Below are 18,836 nucleotides of genomic sequence, written 5' to 3' on the forward strand. Positions count from 1 at the left end.
ATGTGCTGCCCGGGAAGCTGATGGTTGCTGAAGGTGGAGGCGTTGGATCTGATTGGCTGGTCTCTCAGCACAATCAATCAAATTTTCTCATCCCGGAGATCAGGCAGAGGGGAGCCCGCATGTCCTGAGGGGACGCTTCCGGCTAGAGACGTTCAGGTCTCATGGGCCAGGTGGAGACCGATGTGTCTGGCGGTTCTGTCCTCTGAGGACGTGGAGGATGTCTACATCTTTGGATTATTGGTGATCGGGATTCTGCTGATTGGCGCTGGTGGAATCCTGATCTACCTCAAGACCCGTGAGATTCTGGCAACAACTGGCAGGCTGCCAGAATTCTGCAACGGTATGTGCCGGGCTCGCAGTGCACAGACTCTTGTGTTGACCGGACTTGATCGTAAGCAGGATACCAGTTTAGCTCAGACTGGTCATCTTTCGTTGATCCCAGAGCTGGTACGCAGAATCGATAACAACATGAAGAAGATGTCTGCCAGGATCGGTGGAAATTGACCCCCCCCATTCGGCTGTTTGGAGCTGCCAGCCTGAGATCGGCTATGGAATCAAGGCCAAGGGCAAATTGTTTTCCTCGCCTGGAACCCAAACAACAATCATATCTGGATTCAGCTTCCTTGTGGCCTTGGGCCGGTGCAACCCCCCCTGAGAACGGAAAAAGAGATGTTCATTGATGCTCTGTCCCCCCTGGCTCCGGGGCCTACGTTTCAGTTCGGTTCTGTAAACTTGTCATAAATGTTAAATGTCTGTATGTCAAACCTTGGATGAGCTGACTTGAACCTTGAATTTCCCCTCGGGGATGAATAAAGTAGCTTTGATTTGATTTGAAAGATTCCCTACGGGGTGACAGACCAGGGATCGCCAGCTGCGGAGCTCTTGGGCCTTGTCCGGCAGGTTTTAGATGTTTCTGTAATGCAACGCACTTGCAACCATGACACAAATTCATGGATCATGAAGAGGCTGCTCTAGCTGTTGGAGAACCATTTAATTTTATTCAGGCTCGTTGGAGCAGGGAAACATTTAAAACCTGCAGGACACTGGCCGTAGAGGTCTGGAGTTGGTGGTCCATGACTTAGAGCTTCTTTGTGTTAATTTACGCCAGGGATCCTTCAGGGCCAGTGTCCTGCAGGCTGTAGATGTTTCCCTGCTGCAACCCACCTGGTTTAACTGAAATGGATCTTCAGTTTCGCTCTGTACCAGTCTCTTAAAGGCCCATTAATCATAACCATGTGTGTTGCAGAAACCCTAAAAGCCCAGACGTGATGTTTTTGACCAAATTGCTGCTTTGTGTTTTCACACCTCAAGACTTCTCGGCTGTTTGTTGCCTTTGTAGGGTTTTACGTATCGGAAACCAGCCGATTGATTGCTGAAAAACTATCGGGGGGGGGGGAGACAAACAAATGGACGAATAAATAGTAGGGCTGTGACAATATGCTTTTGTCCTGATTTAATTCAATTCCGATTTTTTTTATGCCAATTTTGATTTAAATTGTCATTCTCACAATTCTCACAAAAATCTCACGGATTTTTGTAGATTAAAAACTAAGAAAAATGTAGAAAACTTTGTTTTGTTTATCATTTTTCTTGATTTTTAATTAAAAAAGAACACCACAGTAGCCAGACCATCATTCTGCTGCTCTAACGCCCAAGAAGACAAGTAAAAAGATCAATAAAAACTATAAAAATGACAAATGAAAGAAAAAATTGTGAAGCAAAAAATCCTGATTTTTGATCTTTCGATTGTATTTTCCCACCCCTAATAAATTAATGCATCCTTCAGGTTTTACATAGCAGAACATTAAGAGTGTCAACCTCAAATCAAATGTCAATGAATTTTGGTCAGGTGTGTTGGAGCATAAAGACAACAAAAACCACCTGGATATACTGGCCCCGTGAGGTTAGCCTCAGAGTCCCGGTTAGAATTTTGTGTCAGTTAACAATCTTACTGTCAGGAACTTAAATATTTACCATTCAGACGGAGGCCTGGAGAGTCTGAGATGGAGCTTCTGGGTTTTCTGCTGTTTCTCTGAGCGTTGCATCGCCTGACTTCAGGCTGAACTACTCAGACGTCTGCTCCTGGGAGGACTGGCAGCTGGCCTAAATGTTTTCCTCTTGTAAATATTTTCTTCTGTAAAAACCATAGACTGTATATAAAAAGATGGGCGGAGCCTCCGTGACGTCACCCGTAGGTTTCTGAGGAGTGGAATTGAAGCTCGGTGGGCGGTTCCTACCATCACCATCTTGGCAGAGGCATGAATGTCAGAAAATACAAATATGGGCAAAGAGGTGGAGCTGAGAGGGGGGCTGTGAGCGTCATGGTGGATGATTGACATCGAGCGAACTTCGAGCTTTCTGTAGCTAAGAGCTAACCGAGCTAACCCGGAGATAACAGGAGCTAACCAGCTAACGGAGGTAAGCGGGTTAGAAAAAAATTCACTCCCCCCACAGTTGTCATGAAGGTAAACCTGACCAATTAAACCTAAAATGTTTTAGGTTTTTGGTTAAACATGTTTGTTTCTGCTGTAAACATGTTTATTTCTGCTGTAAACATGTTTGTTTCTGCTGTAAAATGTTTATTTCTGCTGTAAACATGTTTGTTTCTGCTGTAAACATGTTTATTTCTGCTGTAAACATGTTTGTTTCTGCTGTAAACATGTTTATTTCTGCTGTAAACATGTTTGTTTCTGCTGTAAACATGTTTATTTCTGCTGTAAACATGTTTATTCCTGCTGTAAACATGTTTATTCCTGCTGTGAAGTTGGTCTTTTTAACATGGGAGTCTATGGGGATTTGCTCTGTTTTGCAGCCCCTAGTGGATGAAGGGGGAACTGCAGTTTTATACACTTGCGCATAGGCTTCACTTTCAACTGCTTGGTATAAACTGAATGAAAAAGTTTAAAATGACGTTAAAATCATCAACGGATTGATGAGCAGCAACAGTTCCTTCTCCCAGATAATTTCTGACGTCGTTGCTTCGCTGTTAACACACCTGGATGCTAAAAAACTGATGATTGTTGGTGAATCATTGATCAGGATCATTTAGAGCAGTGGTTCTTTAGCTTGTTTCAGCTTTACGTCCTGTTGATGGTGGCCTGGGCCCAGTTGGAGAAAGATTAAAATGTTCATTTCCACCATGTTTACTGAAGCTGTTTCCTCAGATAGAAGAGGTCTGTTTTGAGGCCCCTTTAAGGATCCCTCCCTCCTGCATCTTCATCCAAAATCACCGCTATCTGCATCTTTTCAGCATTTCCATCCATTGGCAGCGTGTAGTGCGCCTGTAAGGACGACTCCGTCGCCTTTAACGTATGTTATACAACATGTTTGTGCAGCGTGAGACTGCATACGTGTTTGGATGGAGTCAGAATGAGCTCGATGCTGCTGTCCTACATCTGGAAGAGGAGGAGGCTCAGCTTTCATCTCCTCTTAGCTGTGGTCTCTCTGTGTGTGTTTGTGCTTCTGTTGCTGGTATTGTGAGGACCTAATTCAGACACAGGAACGTGTGGATTTCTTTTAAATAACTAAACAAATAAAATAATGAACTTCCAGTCCAGGGTTGGGAAAAGAGCAGCTTTAGTTGCAGTTTGGTCTCCAGGAGATGGAGGGAAGTGGAGGTAATGTCCTCTGAAGGGATGGAAACGGTGCCGTTTGTGTCTTCTGGAGTCTCGCTGAGCTTCACAGCTCAACCAAACGGAGCAGATTAGAATAAATTAGAGCAGGAAAAGCCACGCTGCCATAATGTGAATGATCAAACAAAAGCAGACAAGACTGATTCACCACCATGAAAAAACAAAGATGTTATCACGTTTTTATCTTCCAGAAAAAAACATCGGATTCCTGCAGAGGCTCTGAATTTCAATAAACCGGATTCAGAAACAAAATGGGCACCATTTAAAGCTCCGCCTCTGCTCTCTCCCCAAAACCCACATCTTATCTGTCCGACTGCTTCAGACAGAGACAGTTTCACATCAGGGCTTCAGGACCAGTTTGAGGAATCAAAACCAGTGAAAAGAACTGGTTAGTGTCGCGTTGTGCAGCTCAGGATGGATCAAAGTCCAGATTTGTTGCAATCTGATGGTTTTTCTTCACTATTGATGATAAACTGGCGCTGTGAAGCGGCACAAATCCAGATCAGGACCTGGACCGCTGAAGCCAGGGCCTGCAGCTTGTAGATGTTTACCTGCTGCAGCATGCCTGCTTCAAAGTCATGGCTGTTGGAGAACGTGACTACAAACTGATCCATTTTATCTGGACCAGGTGTGTTGCAGCAAGTAAACATCTAAAAGCTGCAGCGCGCCGACCCAAGACGTCCCGAGTTGGTGGAGCTCAGAACCAGTAAGAACACTGGAAGTTTTCTGTTAAAGGAACTGGTAAAGCTACTACCACTATCCCCCTTAACAACCGGTCTGTGTGGGAGAGTTTAAAGGGAAACTGGGAGACCTGGTGGCCTTTCTAAACCATAGATCCAAACTGGTGAAGGGACAGGGTTTATGTAGACGATTAAAAAATCAGTTGGAGCAGGGGTGTCCAGCTCCGGTCCTGCAGGTTTTCTATGCATTCCTGCTCCAACACACTTGACTCTAATAAATCAAAGTCTGTTTTCACCTGGAAATGATGACAAAGCCACTTCCTGTCAAACTTTCCACCAATCAGATAGCTTAAAATCAGAAATTAAATTTGTTGTATTGGTTGACCACATAGATGCAGTTTTCATCATTTTAGCCTCATAATCTGAAAACTGAGGCTTGAACGTGTCTTAATGTTGACTGGGATTAAAAGGGTTGAGCTTCTACGTCAATAAATAGCATAAAATGTTTTTTGTTTGAGGGTTGAAGATGTGCTGTCTGAGGCTGTCTGAACTGGTAGAAAACCAGTAAAAGTCGGGAGTCAGGTCCTGCCTCAAGTGGAGGAGTTTAAATATCTCAGGGTCTTGTTCCCGAGTGAGGGAAGGATGGAGCGTGAGATCGACAGACGGATCGGTGCGGCGTCTGCAGTAATGCGGACTCTGTGCCGGTCTGTCGTGGTGAAGAAGGAGCTGAGCCAGAAGGCGAAGCTCTCGATTTACCAGTCGATCTACGTTCCTACCCTCACCTATGGTCATGAGCTGTGGGTCGTGACCGAAAGAAGGAGATCTCGTATACAGGCGGCTGAAATGAGTTTCCTCCGCAGGGTGACTGGGCTCACCCTTAGAGATAGGGTGAGGAGCTCGGTCATCCTGGAGGAGATCAGAGTAGAGCCGCTGCTCCTCCACATCAAGAGGAACCAGTTGAGGTGGCTCAAGCATCTGGTCAGGATGCCTCCTGGACCTCCCTGGTGAGGTGTTCCAGGCACGTCCCTCTGGGAGGAGACCCCGGGGAAGACCCAGGACACGCTGGAGGGATTATATCTCTCGGCTGGCCTGGGAACGCCTCGGGATCCCCCCGCAGAGTTGGCAAATGTGGCTGGGGAGAGGGAAGTCTGGGCTTCCCTGCTTAGGCTGCTGCCCCCGCGACCCGACCCCGGATAAGCGGCATGAAGATGGATGGATGGATGGATGGATTAACGCTGTAAAGCATCAGCATGAATATTAAAGTCGTTGTCTTTTTCTTTGCTTTGCAGATGAAGGGCCGTACACCAAACACTCCACCGGGTCCAGACCTCTGGATGGAGCGCTGGCCATCAGGAGGCAGAGCATCCCAGGTAAACGTCACGACTCAGCAAACACAACAAAGGACAGAACAGCTGAAAATAGAGCACAGAAACAGCTGATGCTTGCCGTGCAGGAAGATGCTCGTGGTTGCAGTTCATCTCCTCCCAGGTGGTGCTGGTGTCCTACATATAATTTCTGTCCGAACGCGGCGTCAGACAACCTGTAAGCGCCTCCGGTTCTTGTCAGACTGTTTGTCCATTGAAATTTAGACAACTGTCTCAAATTCATTCCCCTGTAGAGTTCAGTTATAGACCAAGTGGGTTCATGATGCTTCAGTGGAACGCAGTTAACATGGTGGATGTTGGTGTATATCTGGACAGCTTCACTGTTTGACTTGCCGCTGTCTCCCACTGGGGCGGCTGTCTCTCAGCCACGTAGCGGTTCCACCTCGCCTGGACCCGACGCACACCCTGCTTTCTGGTTACACAGTTCTCCCTTGTGATTGCTGGGTTTTGATGCAGATTTTTGGAGTTTTTCGCTGAGTTTTTGCAGTTAAGATGGAAAATAAACTGCAACGCAGCTGTGTTAGCTGCAGACCTACGCAGACTATCAACCAGCTTTATTCCCTGTTCCTGGACGTCTCGCCTCCATGACCGGGACAGTCCAATAACAACTGTCCAACATCGCTCTGATTTATTCAGTTCAGATCAATTCAGCTTTATTTGCATAGCACCGCTTCACAACAATGTTGTCCTAGGACACTCTACATACACATCATTTCAAGCCAATTCATACATATCCTGTAATAGAAACCAACTGACTGCATCGAGTCATGACTTGGATCCAATCCTCCATCCTGAGCTGCATGCGGCAACAGTGGGAAGGAAAAAACTCCCCTTTAACAGGAGGAAAACCTCCGGCAGAACCCGGCTCAGGGAGGGCAGCCATCTGCCTCGACTGGTTGGGGTGGAGACGACAGGAAAGACAGATCAACATGTACAACTGCACTTATTCAGGAAGACCTGCGGAAAAAAGGAGAAATAAGTTAGAGACGGCAATATTGTCATATATTTATACATTGATATATTAGAGAAATGGAGCGAGGTACTTCTCAGTGCATCAGGTAACATCCCCATTGCTACATAAGTAATGATTGGCTAGACTACCCATAACTATAAGAGCAATGAGCAGAACCTGGGCAGTTGGGTCCCGTACATGCAGACTCCAACTCAGGAGATGCTCATATCCTAACTATAAGAATCATGGAAAAGGAAGGTTTTCAGCTCCATCTTAAAGGTGTGGAGGGAGTCTGCCTCCCGAACCCACGGTGGGAGCTGGTTCCATAAGAGAGGAGCCTGATAGCTAAAAGCCCTTCCTCCCATAGTACTCTTAGAGACTCTGGGAACCACCAGTAAACCTGCATCTCAGTAAAGACGGACAAAACCCGGTCCACCTAACTGGTCCACTTTCTGCCTCGGGAAGCAGAGACATACGTGCACAAGCCACGTAGAAGTTAGCAAAAGCAAATAAGGAGCAACTGGTTTTTTTTACACCCAAGTTTCACGGTAATTAGTTGAAGTATGATCACCGTGCAGCAGATGATTTTGCTAATTTATATATGCCACATGTGCCTGCTCGTAACTCCACAAGACAGTTAGAGATTGTCATCGCTAATTGTTCCAAATACCAAAGAAGAACGTTTAAAACCCACCTGAAGACGGCCAAAGCTCGATCTGTTCGCTTGTCTGCCACATCTCCGTTTCTTTCACGGCAAAGTGGGCATGTTTAGCTAACTAAATTACGATTAAAGATCCTTTTGGTGGCTTTTTGGGCAGGTTTGAATAATGTTTGGTAAGCGGAATTAAAAAAAAAAGTTGGTTTGATGAAAAAATATGCAGATAAACTCTTCAGAGATAAACCTTTCAGTCTGCCTTTTGGTGCGACGAGCACGCTCGAGTGACGTCTGCAGAAATGATGAAAAGGGTCCATTAGAGTTGATTTCACATGCGATCTGACTACGTCGCGCCTCCGCCAGCTGAGTCGTGACGTCTGTCTCGCTTCAGTAAAGTTGGGTAAAATGTGACATGGCTGTTTGGGTCGCGCTGAAGAAGATTGGATATGTTTCCGGTCTGTGATGGCGTCCCAGGTCGGATTTGTGCCGTTCGGACTGTTTGCTGGCTGGAGAGACAGAACTTGTTCATCCTGGTGTTTAGTTGGGTCAGATCAGACGTGTAGATGCCGACAGAGCGGCCAGCTTGGTCCAGTTCTACTGACAGTCACTGTGAATACACGCCTGTCGGGTCAAGTGGGATTTTTTTCTCTTTATATCTTTATATTGTTGAAGTTTCAACTGATTTCCAGCGTCTTTGTCTAAAACTGGAGAATCCAGCTGGTTTTCTGTGACTCTGAACGTTTATCCTCCTCAGAACGTTATCAGCTCTCCGAAACGTCCAGCGGAAGCTCTGGTTCGTCTCATCGACAGTGACGAGGCGCCTCTGAAACAAAGCACTGTTTTCAGCTCCTTTCAGCTCAGCGTTAAGCGCTTCCTTTCTCGCTGCAGGAAACTGCTGCATCAAACATCTGAGCAGAATCTCAGAGTTTCCTTCATCAGTCAACGCGCTTGAGCTGCTCTGGTTCTTTTTGTAAAGCCTCTTTGGAGGAAGAGGACGAAGGAGGAGAGGGAGACAATGTCTTCCGCAGCCGAAGATCAGTTTTCCTGATCTGACCTGCGTGAAGGAGGTTGAATCTCTGACTCATTAAAATTAAAATCCAACGTTTGAAGGAAATCCTGCTTTCTGTTTTATCACCTGAGGACGGGTTCACATCACACCGTGGCGGCTCTGCGCCCAAACATCCTTCCAGCCAACTCTGCCGCTGCTAAATATTTCAGGCCGCTGATGAAATATAGATAAACGACAGAATGGAGGAGGACTCCACGTCTCTGTGTGTCCAGATTATTATTTTATTTCTCTGTGCTTGGAGAAAGGAAGTGGGGAAAATCGAGGCTCAGAGATAAAAACCAGCAGAACTGGAGGAGACGAGTCTCACTACTGGTCGTGTCGTTTCTGTAGACGAGTTTCGGGGGTGTACGGTGGTGGAGTTGATGAAAAAGGAGGGCACGACGCTCGGACTGACGGTTTCAGGAGGAATCGATAAAGATGGGAAGCCCCGGGTTTCCAACCTGCGACAGGGAGGCATCGCTGCCAGGTAACGCTCTTCTCCATCTTTTTAATGAAACGAATCGCCTCTGTGTTACACTACAAAATGAAGCATGTTGGTTTCAAGTTAAACTTATTTCAGCTTTTATCACTACACCTCTGCACTCTCAAAAATAGAGGTACAAGATAAGGACATTTCTGTACCTATAGGTACATTTTAAAGAAATGTTCTCTCAAAAGTACAATACTGGTCTTTAAGAGACCAGAAACACACCTTCAGAGTACGAAAAAGGGTTCAAAGTGACATAAAGTACAAATTTGTACCATTTCAACCATAAGGGAACCTGCAGCATTGAAAAATGTAATGTTAATGGCTGTAATGTTACAAACTAGAGCAGAGTTGAGTGATGACAGTAGTGCTACTTAACAGTCATTTACTACACCAGACAATGAAGGTCAGATGCTGCAAACTAAGTGTATGTCTGGTCAGTAGTTTGAGTTTTTGAAGATTATTTCTAGATTAAAGATAAGATAATATTGCTAAGTGGAATGGACCAGGCCTAATGCTGGGAAAAACATAAAAAACATAACTTGATAAGGTGAGGTTGAACTTGATAAGGTACAAAAATAGACCAGAACTGAAGGGTACAGAAATGTCTCTCAAAAGAGTACACCCCCAGCGACAAGCATTCGTACCTTTTTAGGTACAAGCTGGTACCTCTATTTTTGAGTGTGTGTTCAAAACCCTTAAAGTCAAATCGGCTCTTTGAAAACCCAAAAATATAACAGACCTTCTATAAAACAACATGCAGAATAACAGCAGTTTACACTCTAATGTAAATGAAACAAGACTGGAAGTAAACGTTTTAGATGTCTCTACATAACCAAGAATATAAAGACCTTGTGGAGCTGTTCTTCTTTTGTGTTTTTGGGCGTTTTTGTCTGAAAATGTAGCCAAAGAAAGAAGAAATAACCTTCTGCTTCACTGAAAACATCAAATTTCTAACATTTCTGAGACGTAAACCTGAATTTTCAGGTTGATAATTACAGTTAAAACTTTTTTAAAAGATCAAATCTGATGATTAATTTGTTTTTATTTCCTATAATAGTTATACTTTGATTTATGACCTAAAACAGCTGGATTTGGTTTGAGGAAAAAAGTCAAAGGTCATACTGTGATATATGAAAACAAAATGAATAAAGTTTAATAATTTGAAGGAAAAAAAAACCCAATAGGAAAATATTGGATTAGAATAAATCTACATTTGAATATTAAATATTAATGCAATCAATAAATCTTCTGAAATTAATACATAAATAGGAGTGAATAAAAGTGAATAAATGGAGCAGAAGAGGTTTTTTTTTTTTTTTAAATAAAATCACAACAGATTTTCCAAAGATTTCCTTAAATTTAATTTCTTAATCTCACAGAAAAACTTTTGAATAAAAATGTTAATTGATTTTTTTTATTTTTTTTATGGTTTAAATAGAAAAAAGCTGCTTTCATTGTGATATAAGACAAGTTCACATCAGCATTATTGATCCAAATCTGACTCCGTTTGCTGGAAAGCCGCTTCGTTTGGGAAAATGTGAACGCACCAAACTAATTCTGATTCGGACCAAAGAAGCGACTCGGCTACAAACGCAGGTCTCTGTCCGTTTCAAGCAGACCAAATACAGGAAGTGGACTACAAAAAGTCCCTTCCTGCATGTGGCATAGCATTGCATTGTGGGTAAATCCATAGCGATGGCGTTAAGGGTCCTCTGCCTCGTCTGGTGTTCATACTGCGTCCATTGTTGCAGTGGATTTCTGCAGGATACTTGCATAAGACACAATAAAAACCCAAAACAGCCATAGTTTGGTCTCCATGTTTAACTGGCAGGTGGAGGAAACAGAGTTTTCTTCTTCACGCCGGTCTGGTCCTCTCTTCTGATAAATACGAGTGCAGCGCCACCTCTGGTGGGAATGGAGATATATTATTCTAATGGTTTGCTGGTTTCACCAAAGTGCAACGTGAACATGATCCCGTTCCACATGGAGACACCCCCCTACAGCTGAGCCGAGTCCCCAACCGGACCGAGTCTAGCGGGCCGTCCTGATGGGAATCCATCCTTTATCTTTCTTCTTCTGCTCCAATAAAACTTTTTACAGTTTTGTCTTCATTTAACTGAAGGAAGTTCTGGCGCATCCAGTCTTATTTCTGATTAATGCTTCAGCTCAGAGTTGAATTGGACTATAGTCTCCTGGTGAGATGGTTATGTAGAATCGTGTGTCATCAGCGTAACTACGGTAACATTGTTTTTCATACTTTGAGAAAACAGAGGTGAAATGCAGAGTTTTACAGTGGATTACAGAGGGGAAAGGAGAAGAAACGATATATCATTCTAATGGTTTGACTGGTTTGACCAAAGTGCAGCGTGAACACGACCTCGGTCCGCATGGATGGGACCGAGTCCCCAACCGGACCGAGTCTAGCGGGCTTTCTGGACGGGAATGCACCCTAAATAAATTAGTAATCAATAAAACGACTGATGTTTGCACCGTTCGCCCAGGAGCGACCAGCTGAACGTGGGCGACTACATCCGCTCTGTGAACGGCATCAACCTGGCCAAGTTCAGGCACGATGAGATCATCAGCCTGCTGAAGAACGTCGGCGAGCGGGTCGTGCTGGAGGTGGAGTACGAGCTGCCGCCTGTCTGTAAGTGCTGCAGGACGACAAACACATCTGGCTTCGTGTGTTTGTCTGCTGCTCATGTGTGTACTGGTCGGTGTGTTGCAGCTGTGCAGGGGTCGGGGGTCATGTTTAAGAACGTTGAAGTCACGCTTCACAAGGAGGGAAACAGCTTCGGCTTCGTCATCAGAGGTGAGAACGGCCCCGTTTGTTTGTGTGTTTGAGCTAAACTAAAACAAATACACAACATGATTGTGTGTTTGTGTGCAGGAGGAGCCCATGAGGACAGGAACAAGTCTCGACCCATCGTCATAACAACCATCAGGCCAAGCGGACCCGCCGACAGGTGCTGACCTCTGCTCTGCTGCGAGCGTTTTGTCCCTCAGGAGCTTCTGTCCAAACTAAAGCTTCCTACCTTTACAGAGAAGGAACCATCAAGCCGGGTGATCGCTTGCTAAGCATCGACGGGATCCGTCTCCACGGCAGCACGCTGTCTGAAGCCATGAGTATCCTGAAGCAGTGTGGACAGGAAGCCACCCTGCTGATCGAGTACGACGTGTCAGTCATGGGTCAGTGTGGAATGAGAAGAAACCCCTCATGTCCCAGTCGGGAACCCTGCAGAACTCCATAAAAACACTCCTTTCTGCTTCCCAGACTCAGTTGCCACGGCGTCCGGGCCGCTGCTGGTTGAGGTTGCCAAGGCGACGGGCTCCAGTCTGGGCGTGGCCCTGTCCACCTCCATGTTCTGCAGCAAGCAGGTCATCATCATCGACAAGGTGAAACCTGCCAGTATAGCGGACAGGTACGTGGCGCCGATCCATAGACATCATAAATACGTAGACGCCTCATCGACCGCTGGATAGTGAACCAGCGTCGCCGCCATATTGGATGGGTCTTCACCATATTGGATGGGTCTCTGCTTCCGAGTCAACGTAGTTTCCCCACATAACTGTTTTCTGTGGAACAACACATAATTACACACAAACAAAACACTTTTCTATATAACTGGTTGATAAATAATGTTAACACAGTGAATAATCTACTAAATGAAAATGATACATTTTACTCCTATGAGGTGTTTATGGAAAAATATGATATTGATGCTTCACAAAGAGAGTTTTACATGGCAGCATAATTACCTCCACCAAGGAGGTTATGTTTTTACCGACTTTGTCTGTTTGTCTGTTTGTGTTCAAGATAAATTAAAAAGTTAAGGACGGATTTTCATGAAATTTTCAGAACTTGTTGGAAACGTGAAAAGGAAGAACTGATTTAATTTTGGTGGTGATCGGATCACCGTTTGGATCCAGGAACTTTCTAAAGGCCTTGGCGGAGATTTGAGTGTTTTTCTGGGTAACTTCTGAATTCCACAGTTTTGATACAATACTTTATTTTTAGACTTTGTACAACTGTATCTCTATAATGATAAATTAATAAATATAAATAAAAGAATGTGTCAACTATAGTCAAGAGAAGACCAGCAACTATTCCCGTATTTTGGTCAGCATAAGGTTGCAATAGCCGGCGAAATATTAAAAGCAGATCGTGTGGAATTACATTTAACAAGGTTGAATAATAATTTATTTGACCAGATAAAAATAGATAAAAAAATCCAAATGCATCAATAAACAATCAAACATTTTAGTAGCGAACTCATTTCTACATTTATTCATATTGTAGCTACCTTATTTCTTGAATAGCTTCATAAAAATAATTTAGCATAAAAGCACGTTGCTTGAATGTTTTACAGTGATCTGTATCATAACAATATCTCTGTCCTTTGTAACAAACCAAACTGAGAGAAACATCCAGTGAAAAATTGGTGAAATCATTGTTTTGGTTGGACCTACATCTTACAGATAAATGGAGGCACATGGAGACCCATCCAAGATGGCGGCGTGATGAGACGTCAGCTCTATAGACAGCGTGATACGATGCGGTGTCTATGTAGATATATGTCTATGGCGCTGATCAAGGTCTGAAGTGGTCATCATGTGATTTCTTATTGGTGCAAAAACAGGAAAGTGTTTACACGACATACTGTGTGTGTGTGTGTGTGTGTGTGTGTGTGTGTGTGTGTGTGTAGGTGCGGCGCTCTTCACGCGGGAGATCACATCCTGTCCGTCGACGGGAAGTCCATGGAGTTTTGTTCCCTCGCTGAAGCCACTCAGCTGCTTTCTGCTTCCTGTCAGACCGTCCGCATGGAGATCTTACCCCAGCACCAGGCCCGACCGGCCCTGAACGCACCACAGCACGGTACTGACGCGCACAGCACAACCGCAACGGGCCGCTTAAGAAGAAACAAATTAACATAAAAACAGTACAACTAATTTATACAATAAATTGAGAATAAATACTTTTAAAAATACTGAATTTAATATATAATTTTATGATGTATAGAAATAAATGAAGAAATGAGTGTTAGAAGAAATTCTTCACACATTTCCTTCACATTTCTTTCCTATCGTCCTATAAAACAATCCGGATAATGCCCCTTTTTCTTTTCCTTCTTTTTCACTTAAATCTATTTATTTATTTACTAAACAGTTCAAAACAGCTGTAATTATGTTTACAGAATGTTAATTAGATTCAGCTCTCAGATATGGAAAACAGCTGCATTAAATCTGCATTTTCGTTAAACCACGCAGTCCATTTCTTCCTCCGTTCTGGACAGAAAACATGTGAGAGAGTCTGCATCCGTGCAGACGGGATGTCGGAAGATTTATGACCCACTTCCCCCGAAGGCGAGTCGCTTTGTAACTGCGCTTAATGCGGCGGATCTCCAGGAAAACTGACCGAGCAGGAGTGTGGAGCTGGGCTGGAATCGCTCCTAATCGGCCCCCAGCTTGGCACACACACATCAAACTTAATGGGCCTTGAACTCAACCCATCATAGTGAAGGGAGGCTTAAACACATCACAGCAAAGTGTGCAAACTTTCCCCTGGCCAGGCTGTTCCTGAACGCATCACAGCAAGGTGTGCAAACTTTCCCCTGGCCAGGCTGTTCCTGAACGCATCACAGCAAGGTGTGCAAACTTTCCCCTGGCCAGGCTGTTCCTGAACGCATCACAGCAGGGTGTGCAAACTTTCCCCTGGCCAGGCTGTTCCTGAACGCATCACAGCAGGGTGTGCAAACATTCCCCTGGCCAGGCTGTTCCTGAACGCATCACAGCAGGGTGTGCAAACATTCCCCTGGCCAGGCTGTTCCTGAACGCATCACAGCAGGGTGTGCAAACTTTCCCCTGGCCAGGCTGTTCCTGAACGCATCACAGCAGGGTGTGCAAACTTTCCCCTGGCCAGGCTGTTCCTGAACGCATCACAGCAGGGTGTGCAACCTTTCCCCTGGCCAGGCTGTTCCTGAACGCATCACAGCAAGGTGTGCAACCTTTCCCCTGGCCAGGCTGTTCCTGAACGCATCACAGCAAGGTGTGCAAACTTTCCCCTGGCCAGGCTGTTCCTGAACGCATCACAGCAAGGTGTGCAAACTTTCCCCTGGCCAGGCTGTTCCTGAACGCATCACAGCAAGGTGTGCAAACTTTCCCCTGGCCAGGCTGTTCCTGAACGCATCACAGCAAGGTGTGCAAACTTTCCCCTGGCCAGGCTGTTCCTGAACGCATCACAGCAAGGTGTGCAAACTTTCCCCTGGCCAGGCTGTTCCTGAACGCATCACAGCAAGGTGTGCAAACTTTCCCCTGGCCAGGCTGTTCCTGAACGCATCACAGCAGGGTGTTTGAGTTGCACACGCTTAAACTAAGAAGGTTTCTGATGCTTTCTGGTGGCTCATCTCCTTTACACACACAGTTAGAGTTGCTTTCCTCATCTGACGTTTACCAGGACTAAGGTTTATTAGTACTGAGGTTTATTAGTACTGAGGTTTACTAGTACTGAGGTTTATTAGTACTGAGGTTTATTAGTACTGAGGTTTATTAGTACTGAGGTTTACTAGTACTGAGGTTTATTAGTACTGAGGTTTATTAGTACTGAGGTTTATTAGTACTGAGGTTTACTAGTACTGAGGTTTATTAGTACTGAGGTTTATTAGTACTGAGGTTTACTAGTACTGAGGTTTACTAGTACTGAGGTTTATTAGTACTGAAGTTTATTAGTACTGAGGTTTATTAGTACTGAAGTTTATTAGTACTGAAGTTTATTAGTACTGAGGTTTATTAGTACTGAGGTTTATTAGTACTGAGGTTTACTAGTACTGAGGTTTATTAGTACTGAGGTTTATTAGTACTGAGGTTTATTAGTACTGAAGTTTATTAGTACTGAGGTTTATTAGTACTGAGGTTTATTAGTACTGAGGTTTACTAGTACTGAGGTTTATTAGTACTGAGGTTTATTAGTACTGAGGTTTACTAGTACTGAGGTTTATTAGTACTGAGGTTTATTAGTACTGAGGTTTACTAGTACTGAGGTTTATTAGTACTGAGGTTTACTAGTACTGAGGTTTATTAGTACTGAGGTTTATTAGTACTGAGGTTTACTAGTACTGAGGTTTATTAGTACTGAGGTTTACTAGTACTGAGGTTTATTAGTACTGAGGTTTACCAGCACGTTTATGGATCCGCTTCAGCCAGTGACAGTAAAGCAACTGAAAGATCAGGCAGAAGAGAAACTGTTGGAAATATCCAGCTGCACATCAGGGATGGGAAATTAAATTTAAAAAAAAAATCAAATATCAGGATTTTTTGCTTCAAAATTTAAAAATCAATTTTTTTGTGAAAAAAATCTTCTTTTTTTTTTCCAAATTAATACAAATAATCCATTTTTAAACCTTTGTAATTTTTATTGTTTTTATTGATCCTTTAACTTGTCTTCTTGGGTGTTATAGCAGCAGAATGATGGTCTGAGCACTGGGCTGTTTTTTACCTGACTGAAATCAAGAAAAATAAAAAAAGTGCAAAAAAAAGTTTTGCACGTTTTTTTGTTTTGTTTTTAGTCAACAAAAAAAGCAGCAATATCAAGGAATCGCAAGAATTTCTATTTAAATCAAATCGACACAAAAAATCATAATGAAATCGGGACAAAAGCATAGCTTCACAACCCTACTCCACAACCTAGAAAGTCTGATCTGATTATGACAGTTTATGGCTCTATTTTGTTGAAAAGCCTTAATTTATGTGACCTTTTTTTTATTTTGTTCAGTTTTTGCTTGTAATTTGGAAAAAGGTCAGAAATGTTCCATCTAAAAGGTGAATAAGGCTTCTGATGTTTTTTCTTTTTGCCAGTCGTGCCTCTTTATTAAAGATGTTAAATCATAACAAAAGGCCAAATGAAAAGCTTCTCTAACAGCTTCTGCACCAACAGTGTTGATTTGCATCAGGTGTGTTGCAGCAGGGAAACACTGAACCCTGCAGGATCTGGTGATGGATCCGGATGTGGAGACCACCGGCCCATAAGATGCTTACTGGTCAAACGTTTTAGTGATTTTTTTTCTAACTCGCCCGTTTAAAAGTAATTTAATCTTGAAGTTCGGCATATTTAGGGGCGTGTCCTTTTGATTGACAGGTACCCGATCTCCCGCTTCAAGTCAGAAGAACGTAGAACAACCACGGTTTTTAGCCGTTAACAACGTGACTTAGCTTTAGCCCGCTTACCTCCGTTAGCTGGTTAGCTCCTGTTATCTCCAGGTTAGCTTGGTTAGCTCTTAGCTACAGAAAGCTTGGAGTTCGCTCGATGTCAATCATCCCACCTCTCAGCTCCACCTCTTTGCCCATATTTGTATTTTCCGGGCGAGACAACACGCATGCCCCTGCCAAGATGGTGATGGCAGGAACCGCCCACCGAGCTTCAGTTCAGCTCTTCAGAAACCTACGGGTGACGTCACAGAAGCTCCGCCCATCTCTCATATACAGTCTATGACCCAGAGGCATGATGAGCACATAAGTATGAGTTCATCAGCACATCGGCATGCACACCTGACATCACCTGCTGGGCTGTCTGTCCACGTTTCCTCTTGGTTTTTTCGTAAATCATTGCCAACACTCAGAGAGAAGACGTACCGGCATCCGACGTTCTCTGTAAAGTCATCTCAGATGATCGCTGATGGTAATCAGGACTCTGTAAATGAGATAGAGCTAAACTGAATTAGTGGTCCAGCCTGGAGGCAGCCGTGACGTCAGCATCGTGTCTGGCAGTCGGAGCAGAGGGAATTCCAGGAGGAGGAGGAGGAGGAGGAGGAGGAGGAAGACTCCCACTGGAATTAATTCTATGAATCAAACTGAGAAGCATGTTTCCAAACCCCCTGACCTCTGACCTTTCCTTCCGTCTTTACCTTAACACCCTCCTCTGTGTGTGTCTATGTGTGTGTGCATGCAGTCAAGGTGCAGCGCAGTCCCCGCCCCCTTCCCTGGGAAACTGGAGGCTCCGCCCCCATCCTCCCTCCCTACCACTACAACACCTACCACCCCGACCAATCAGGGGCCAGATCGCACAACCGCCATACAAACAACCCTCGTACGTCCACCTCTCTCTCTCCCTGATGTTTTTATTTCGAGCGAGCGACCGCCGCTCATCACGTCTCTCTCTCTCTGCAGCGCTCAGCCACTCGTTCTCTCCCGGCTCCATGTCGGCCTATAGTCTCTCGTCCCTCAACATGAGCACCCTGCCCAGGAACATGTATCCCACGAGTCCCCGCAGCACCATGATGAGGAGGAAGGCCAAGAAGAAGGACTTCAAGAGTTCCCGTGAGTCTGGCTTCAAAACGCCAAACTTTACCGTCCGGTTACGGAAACAACAGGTGTGATCATGACCTCTCTGTCCCCGCCAGTGTCCCTGGCGTCCAGCACCGTGGGGCTCGCCGGTCAGGTGGTCCACACGGAAACCACAGAGGTGATGTTGCGAGGCGACGGCATCATGGGCTTCGGCTTGCAGCTGCAGGGCGGAGTCTTCGCCACGGAAACGCTGTCATCGCCGCCCCTCATCGCCTACATCGACCCGGACAGCCCGGCAGAGAGGTAAGCGCTCCGACCGTGGGCTAATCACCGCCTGCCATGGTCCCGATCAATCAGTTCCTTTATCATCAATAAGACGTTCAATGAACGCTTTGATTGGCAATTTACTTTAATGATCAAATAAATCTGCATAAGTCTGTGTTTAGACGACATTCGTCCTAAAAAACGTTCATATTTACGTCCAATCCAGCGTTTTCTTCTTGTGTATATCTGTTCCCACTGGGTTCAGCATGTATCTGCTCCCACTGGCTTCAGCATGTATCTGCTCCCACTGGCTTCAGCATGTGTCTGCTTCCACTGGGTTCAGCATGTATCTGCTCCCACTAGGTTCAGCATGTATCTGCTCCCACTGGCTTCAGCATGTATCTGCTCCCACTGGCTTCAGCATGTGTCTGCTTCCACTGGGTTCAGAATGTAT

At 44.7% G+C, this 18,836-nt stretch overlaps 1 protein-coding gene across 1 annotated transcript in view; it reads left to right on the forward strand.

The window, feature by feature from the left end:
* The window catches only part of grip1 (glutamate receptor interacting protein 1), a 111,905-nt gene that overhangs the window by 72,093 nt on the left and 20,976 nt on the right, over positions 1–18,836 (forward strand). The window contains exons 2-12 of the mRNA XM_079263343.1: positions 5,602–5,682; positions 8,704–8,839; positions 11,344–11,489; positions 11,571–11,654; positions 11,733–11,808; positions 11,886–12,031; positions 12,117–12,264; positions 13,549–13,718; positions 17,784–17,921; positions 18,002–18,151; positions 18,235–18,421. Coding sequence (XP_079119469.1) covers positions 5,602–5,682; positions 8,704–8,839; positions 11,344–11,489; positions 11,571–11,654; positions 11,733–11,808; positions 11,886–12,031; positions 12,117–12,264; positions 13,549–13,718; positions 17,784–17,921; positions 18,002–18,151; positions 18,235–18,421 — 1,462 coding nt within the window. The remainder of the gene's footprint in view (positions 1–5,601; positions 5,683–8,703; positions 8,840–11,343; positions 11,490–11,570; positions 11,655–11,732; positions 11,809–11,885; positions 12,032–12,116; positions 12,265–13,548; positions 13,719–17,783; positions 17,922–18,001; positions 18,152–18,234; positions 18,422–18,836) is intronic.

Source organism: Telmatherina bonti, assembly GCF_933228915.1.
Source record: "Telmatherina bonti genome assembly, chromosome: 23".
In the NCBI taxonomy this organism is placed as follows: domain Eukaryota; kingdom Metazoa; phylum Chordata; class Actinopteri; order Atheriniformes; family Telmatherinidae; genus Telmatherina; species Telmatherina bonti.